This window comes from Magnolia sinica, chromosome 13 (genome assembly GCF_029962835.1).
Source record: "Magnolia sinica isolate HGM2019 chromosome 13, MsV1, whole genome shotgun sequence".
Classification (NCBI taxonomy): domain Eukaryota; kingdom Viridiplantae; phylum Streptophyta; class Magnoliopsida; order Magnoliales; family Magnoliaceae; genus Magnolia; species Magnolia sinica.
Window position 1 is genome coordinate 39,261,096 of NC_080585.1, and position 8,064 is coordinate 39,269,159.

Here is an 8,064-nt window from a genome sequence, read left to right on the forward strand (position 1 = left end):
AGAGAAAATCCCAGTCAACGTGATCGAATGCTTTCTCAAGGTCGAGCTTGCAGAGGATAGATTTTGCTTTTGATCTGTGAGCAGAGTCTAAGCATTCGTAAGCAATAAGCGTGTTATCGGTAATTTGCCTGCCTGGGATGAAGGCGCTTTGGTTATCTGAGATCACCTTCCCTATCACTTTCTTCAAGCAAGTTGTTAGAACTTTGGCAAGAATCTTGTATGGACCTCCAATCAGACCGATTGGCCTGAAGTCTTTAAAGGAGGTAGCGCCTGGAGATTTTGGAATTAAGGAGATGAAAGTGGCACCCAGGTTTTTGGACAGACGACCCCTATTAAAAAATTCTACGAAAAAATCCATGAGGCTCCTCCATAAAGTGTCCGAGAAGAATTGGAAGAATAACATTGGGTAGTCATTAGGACTAGGAGCCTTGTCTCCCACCAGATTGTTCACAGCGGACTTAATTCCTTCAACTGAGAATGGGGTCTCCAGAAGTTTGGCTTCAGATTCTTCTAGTCTGTCAATATACAAGGAGTCGAGACGAGGTCTATTCCAGTTTTCTTTTTAGAGGAGGTTGCTGAAGTAGTTAACTGCTTCAGCCGCGATTTGATCATTGTCGTCGGGGAGGGTATCATTGACCTTAATATTATCGATCCTGTTATATCTGGCTCTGGCATTAGCTATGCTGTGAAAAAATTTCGTATTTTTGTCTCCTTCCCTGATCCACTTCGAGCGGGCTCTTTGCTTATAGTGGATTTCATCTTGGTATACTCTAGACGAGATGTTCTGGATAATCTGGATTCTTTTGGAGAGCCGGTTGATCGACATGGGTCCTTCTTCAGCACGGATGTCAATATTCTGCAGATCAGATAAGAGTGTTTCCATATCCGACTTGTCAAGGTCTTTATCGTTGGCCTTCCAATGTTTGATCTTTTCTTTGAGAAGCTTCAACTTGCAGCTTAATCTGTATCCTGTAAAGCCCTCCGCAACAAAATTGGACCACCGTTCCTTAACCATAAGAGGAAAAGCAAGAATTTTCAGCCAAGATAGTTCAAACCTGAAGGGTTTCGGACCCCAATTCTGATGATCGGTGGATAAAAGAATTGGGTAGTGATCGAAAGTGGTTCTCGGAAGGCTTGACTGAGAAACGAAGGGGAAGAGATCAGCTCAATCAGGAGAGATCAAGAATACATCCAGTCTGGCGAGGGTCAGGTGTAATCTGCCATTTGTTTAGGTGAATTTAGACCCCAGAAGAGGAAGGTCCATGAGTTCCTGATCATTAATCCATGAGGAGAATTTGCGCATGGCTGGAGTAACCCTAGAACAATGGGACTTTTCTTCCGCGAATCTAGTGATGTTGAAATCCCCACATATACACTGATGGTATTGAGTTCCGACCAGAAATCAGGTCTTTTGGCATCAAAGGTGGGGCCGTAGACAGAAGAAATTAAACAGCGAAAGTCGTTGTGGTGGTTTTTTAGAATGACAGAAACAGAGAAGGCACCTTTCCAACTATCTTCCAGAGCCCAGATAGCAGAATTCCACCCCAATAAGATACCACCCACACTTCCGGCAGCATTAAGAGCTTCCCATTTTACATCTTGAATCTTCCAAAGAGATTTCATCAATTGATCAGAGAAAGTCTAGACTTCAATTTCCTGAAAACAAATAACATCAAGGTGATTTCTATCGCAGGTATCTTTGAGGAGTCTTCTTTTCTATTTGGATCTGACTCCTCTAACGTTCCACAAAAGAATCTTCATAGGGAAACCGATCTGCCCCTTTTTGCTCCCACCCCTGATCTCGATTTGAAGGCAAGGGAATTGCTGATAGAAGATGAAAGAGCTTGAAGTTCCCTGTTGCAGTTCGATTTAGAACGGCTTCTTTTAGGGGATCTAGAGGCCAGAAGTGGACGACCTCTGGATTCCACACAGTGGAATAGAGCCAGATAGTCTTCTAGACAGTTGCCGAACGATAGGCCAAGAGCTCTGCCAACGTGCCCGATGGTGTCTTTGATCCATTTTTTTCCTTAAATCACCTCTATCAAATCAGCCCTTTGGGAATCAACTTCCACTGTCGACTTTAGGAAATACTCCATGACTGGAGGAACTAGGCCCACTCGAGTCTGCAAGGGCTCCACTTCTAATAAGTTATCAGCCATTCCATCTTGGAATAGGGTTGACATGGCGAGTTTAGAGGAGATAGATCTGGGAGAGGTTGGAGAGGGAGTCGGTTTGAGGTCTTGGCTATCGAAGTGCAAAGATTGGCAATCGAGTTCAGGGGGGGCTTCAGGATCCCACATCAAAGGGGTCTGAACAGGGAAGGGGATGTTAGGGGGAGTCTGCCATAGGAGGGTTGGGTCTGAATGGCGAGAGATAGAAGCCGGAGGACGATTTGCTTCAGACGAGGAAGGGTGGTCCCGAGGTTGGATTGGGATTGCCAGGGTTTTTAGAGATGTGTGGGGAATGGAGGGTGCTGATGGGAGGGTAGGATGAGTTCGGTGGCTAGGATCTGCTGTGATAGGGGGCTATAGATGAGGGGTCTATTTCCGATGCTCCCGCCTTTCCCGAACCATCGTGTGAGCCTGAGGGATGATTTTCCGTCGCTTCGGGATCTGATCTGAGCCTACCAAGTGTCATGAGATAAGGGTTGCGATGAGGTGGGGTCAATTTTCGAGAAGGGAGAGGGGCAGTCAAAAGACGTGGTTGGTACTCCTCTGGGCACACGTAGGGCTTGGGGCCCAAGGAAGGACACGTGTCTAGATTTTGGGTTGCATGGTTGCGGTTACTGATGTCGGCTGCCAAAAAGTCTATTGCGCTGCTGGGTACAGCTGTTCTGGCATTAATAGCAATGGGCGGGTTTTGTAGTCCTGCGGAGTATGGATTTCGTGCACCTTCATAAGCTTCAATGGCTGCAGCCAAGTTGAATGGAGAATGATCTGGTCCTCTGATGTTCCAGAGATCTCCCCACCTAGGGCTGGGATTATCTTTCTTCTCCAATTGCACCGGAAGAAATATAGTTCTATCGTCGATTTCCATTGGAATGTTTGAGGGGAGAATCTCTCCCTTTTCCTTCTCACCCTGACTCTAATTATGCCCATCTCCTCGCTAAGAGTGTTTTGGGATCGAGTTCTATGAATTTTCCTAATTTCCTTACGACTGTGAGAAAGAAGTCTTGAAACCAAAGTTCCAAAGGGACGGACCAGATTAGGACCCAAACGTCCTCCATACCAAATAGGGAGAATTCTTCCCAGGTTTGGATGTTATGGATTAGGTCGTCTTTGTGTAAATTACCTGTCCAGATGAGAGTCCCGATTCACTCCTAAACTGACTTTGATCCAAAGTTCTTTGTATCCTATCGGGCGAATAATAAACTGTTCGGGAGTGATGTTGCAGCAGTCATTGACCCATTTCCTGATTTGAGGGATGGAAGCATCTTCTCTCGTGATCATTACCACCGAGTTCTGCAGGTTGGATTTAGAACGTTCCAGAGAATCGGGCAGGATGCAAATGGTTTGGTCGTCACTAGTCTTGGATTTGTCCGCGTGATCGGTTGGTCTCCGAGAGTTTCCTTCGAATTGTAATGTTGGTGGGGTGTCCGTAGTCGATTCCTTTGAGTTGAGAAGAACTTCCTTGAATGAGGGGCCTGTACTCTGCCAATGAGGCAGAGGATTTAGGTCTTTGGGATTTGAAAGATTCTAGTGGACATTGTTTTTCATCACTTTGTGATCCGGACCGAATCTGGCTCTCTGGACTAGGAGTTTTATCCCCCCAAAACTCTCCCTGTGGAGCATCCAAACAACTCTAGTGAGTTCTTCAGAGTTCATCCTAATCAGAGCAAAATCTCTATATGCACCGTTGATTCTGTCCCTTGGCTTGACAACATCCATCACTGCCCTGGCTCTTTCGAAAACTCTGGCGAAGTTAATAGGAGCCGCAGCCATTTGGGAATCCTTTCACGAATAAGGTTGGGAAATGAGAGAGGCCTTTCCAATCACCAGGGTGGTGAGAAGGTTTCTTCGTTCGTTGTCTGTTTGTAACAGTATGCCATGAATCAGGGATTCGATGATCTAGACCGTCCTTCGAGATTATAGTATTTTCAAAGTCCGGGTACCTTTTGGCTTCCTTCATCGTCTCTTGTCGAAGACTGCTGTTATTTGAATCTTCTTGCCTTCCCCTGGAGGATCTGTTGTCATCTTTCCCGTTGTCGGTAAACAAGATATCTTTGCCTTCTGATTCTTTTTTTGCCATCGAGTTACCAACTCTAGGGCTTGTGATAGTCACTGCATGCAAATGCCATAATCCGCTTGCCGTCGCCTAGCTCCGCTCTGCTCCGCTCCGTCAGGCCAATCTAGTTTCTCTTAGTACCATCGTCAGGCCTTTCCGATCACCAGGTTGGTGAGAAGGTTTCTTCGTTCGTTTTCTGTTTGTAACAGGTGGACCATGGAATTGTAATCAACAGACCAAATTTCACAGTTAATGTCAGTCAACTATTTCACAATTGATTAGGGTTTCACGATTGGCCCTTGGGTGTTGAGGATTCCACGCCGATTTCAGATTTCCTTCTTTCTAGATCTTCAAGGTGCAGGAAAATGTAAGAATCATCATCCTTTTCTTTTGACGACAAAAGGACCTGTACTTTCTTCATCTCGAACCCTTCAATCTTCAACCCTTTCGTTCCTCTCTGGAAATCTCCTTTCTAGTTTGAACAGAAAAGATGGATGGTTAGTCAGTAAAATCAGATCCAAACTTGACTGTGGACTAACTTATGCTGGATCTAGAATATTCTCATATCCCTAGGTCATCCCTTTTTACTGTTTATGTGATTTTATGCTAAGGGGCATGATCCTAACAGAATGACCTCATCTTTGTTTTGAAGTTTACCTAATCCCTTTGACTGGAAAAGATTAGTTAATTGGTGTATTTATTTGAACATTCTTTAACCTGATTATACATGCATCTAAGATTAGGTCATCACATGTCCTTGCATCACACCACAAGTTAGCCCCAACTCAACCAAGTTGGGCTTATTCACCCCTAACTTGGGCAAGACACGACTCCAGTCGAAATCAGACGAGTCGATCCAAGTAGTCGAGTCTTTTAACCATAGCATAGAGTGGCTTGAGGATAGACCTCTCTCAAATAGTCAAGGAAACACCTTAGACAACAATTAAGGACTTGTTTTGGTGCCAATTAAAAAATGAGTTATTGTCATTTTAGTTAATGGTAATCATGTATTGGAGATTTTTAATAGGATTAGTTGTTGGTTGTCAAGATTATCTTTAATCCCTAATGCCCTGTTTGGTAGGCGCCTAAAAATGAGTTCATTTCATTTTAATTAGGAAGTTTTACAAACAAACAAAAAAACTACCCACTTAATATAGAATTTGCAATCTAGTACCTTTTTTAAAAAAGTTTTCAACAAGCTATAGCATTAATTTAAGTAGTTATCATTGGAGTACCTTCCATTAGAAATGGAAGTTGGGGTCGATTATGCGAGCACAGGTGGGCCCCATTGTGATGTTTATGTGAAATCCACCCCAACAAGGACGTTGGTTTCCTTCGAAAGCCTTTCGCAGGAAGTTCCTGCGCAAGATGCTAGGTGAGGCCCACCAAGATGTTTTTGAGAAATCCACCCCGTCCATACGTTTTGCGAGCTCATTCTAGGACTTGTGACCAAAAACAAGGTGTGTCCAACACTCAAGTGGGACACACGAGAGGAAACAGTGGATATTCAGTGAGCACCATTTAAGCATTCTTATGGCCATAACATTTTTGTATCAGGACATATTTTTGGTGTTTTCACTCATCCCATTGGGAATGACCTTATAAACAGTTTGGATAGCATATAAACATCAAGGTGGAGCCCAGGGAGGTTTCAACGGTAGGAATTTCTTTCCCCAATTTTCCCTCTCGTGTGACCTACTTGAGTTTTATATCCACCTCATTTTTTGTCTCAAGTCCTTAAATGAGCTCAAAAAATGGATGGACATAATCGATTTCTCACATACATTGCAGTGGGCCCCATCCAGCATCCTTGCACAGGAACTTCCTGTGAAAGCCTTTCGCAAGAAATCCGTGTCCCCCCAACAACTAGGTGCATCACCCAATGTTGGGCCCAGTGCCCAAAAATCAATCCCATCCATGATTCATGTGGATCACATGATTGGAAATAGTTTATAGGGAACCATCACCATCCAAACTGTTTCCCTTCATGTGGCCCACTTGAATCACGGATGGGCCTAATCTTTGGGCCTGGGGCCTAAATTTTGGCGTAGGTTTTGCCGGTTGGAGTGTATTTCATATAATCATAGCATCAAGCCCTATAAAAATCAAAGGTGGACGTCTCTCTCCTAATTGATTCCTCTGGCCTCGCCCACCTGAATCACAAGCCAGCCTTTTTTTTTTTTTTTTTGGCCCTGGACCTAATGTGGGATTACACGTCAAATGGATGGAGTAGCTCTCACATACACAACACGATGGACCCGTCAAAAACCAAGGTAGGCATCCCGTAAAATTCCCTTTAAATCTCTATTTTATTAACTGTTGCAAGAGGGACACCACCCTTGATCTTGTTTTGTGGCCCACTGTGATGTGCATGTGAGAGCCGCTCTAACTATTATATGTGGAATCCCACATTAGGCCCAGGTCCAAAAAAGCAAGCTAACCTATGATTCAAGTGGACCACACCAAAGAAAGCGGTTGGGAGAGAGATGCCCACCCTTGACTTTTAGAAGGCTCATCGTGATATTTATATGAAATCCACTCCAACCATTAAATGCCACCCCAAAATCTATGCTTGGAGCCCAGACATTAGGCCCCTACATGATTCGAGTGGGCCACACCAAGGTAAATAGTTTGGAGGGTGACGGTTGCCTTGTACATTGTTTCTAATCGTGATCCGCCTAAATCAGAGATGGGGCTGCTTTTGGGGCCTTGGGCTTAATATTGGGCGACACACCTAGTGATCGCGGTGAATTTCACATAAATATCACTGTGGGGCCCACTTAAGCTGGCGGTCCCTTTGCTCACACAGCTGACCCCTACATAAGAAATCTAAAGGAAGGTACTCCAATGATAATGACCTAAATTAATAGTGTATCTTATTGAAACCTTCTTGAAAAAGGTACCAGAATGTAAATTCTATATTAAGTACGTAGTTTTTGTAAAATTCCCTTTTAGTTAATGTCAATTATGTATTAGAGTTCTTGATCTCTAATGCATAATGAGTTCATGCTAACGGTAATTATGTAATCAATATTTATAATATATAATTACCATTAACTAAAATGAGATGAGCTCATTCTTAAGTGTCTACCAAACAGGACCTAAAAAAATCTCTAATTACATAATTCCTGTTAACTAAAACGAAATAAACTCCTTCTTAAGTGGCGCCCAAGCATGCCATAAGGGAATGGACTCGAAATAACACGAGAAAGGCTTTCATGGTGGACCCACGTGATGAGTGGCCTGGATATCACAAAAAGGGCGATCAGAGAGATGGATGGGACTGACGTGAAAAGAAAGGATTACCTGCAGGAGACTGCGGTGAGAAGGAAGATTCGGAAGGTCGGGTGAAGTTCTGCTGCTGGAAGAACTCGGAACGGCGGCATTTTAGGGAGAGCTTCTTTGGAGATTTGAGAGACGTGTTTGGAGAGGAGCGGTTCCTGAATGAGGTTCCAGGGAGGAATGGACGGGAATTAGGGTTTTGGAGAGGAAGGAGCTGCATTTTCTTCTTGCTTGCTTTCTTCCCTCTCTCGTCTCTGGAGAGGGGTATGAGCGGGTTTTATCTCTTTTGGCTTCTCACTGGCTATTTACACGGCCCAGCGTAGTGACGATATATAACCAAAACATGTGTGGGCTTCCCGTGGGACATCCACTCCGTCCATGCGGGGAGCGGATTGGGTGAGACCCCGGACCCACCGAGGTGGGTGGGACCCCTGACTGGGAGACTCACAGTGATGTATGCGCCTTAAATCCACACGGTCCAACCGTTTTGAAAGCTCATTTTAGGGCATGATCCCAAAAATGAAGCAGATCAAAATCTTATGTGGACCATACCATAGG

The 8,064-nt window shown here is 44.3% G+C and overlaps 1 protein-coding gene across 2 annotated transcripts in view; it reads right to left on the reverse strand.

Moving 5' to 3' along the window:
* Positions 1-7,816, reverse strand: part of LOC131223636 (single-stranded DNA-binding protein WHY1, chloroplastic-like) — a 43,449-nt gene extending 35,633 nt beyond the window's left edge. Inside the window, exon 1 of one of the 2 annotated variants that reach the window (XR_009160589.1) lies at positions 7,531-7,816. Coding sequence is in view for 1 of the 2 variants with exons in the window: in XM_058219088.1 (XP_058075071.1) it covers positions 7,531-7,726 (196 nt within the window). In the remaining variant the exon portion in view is untranslated. The remainder of the gene's footprint in view (positions 1-7,530) is intronic. The other variant, XM_058219088.1, reaches the window with a different exon arrangement.
* Between the last annotated feature and the right edge of the window lie 248 nt (positions 7,817-8,064).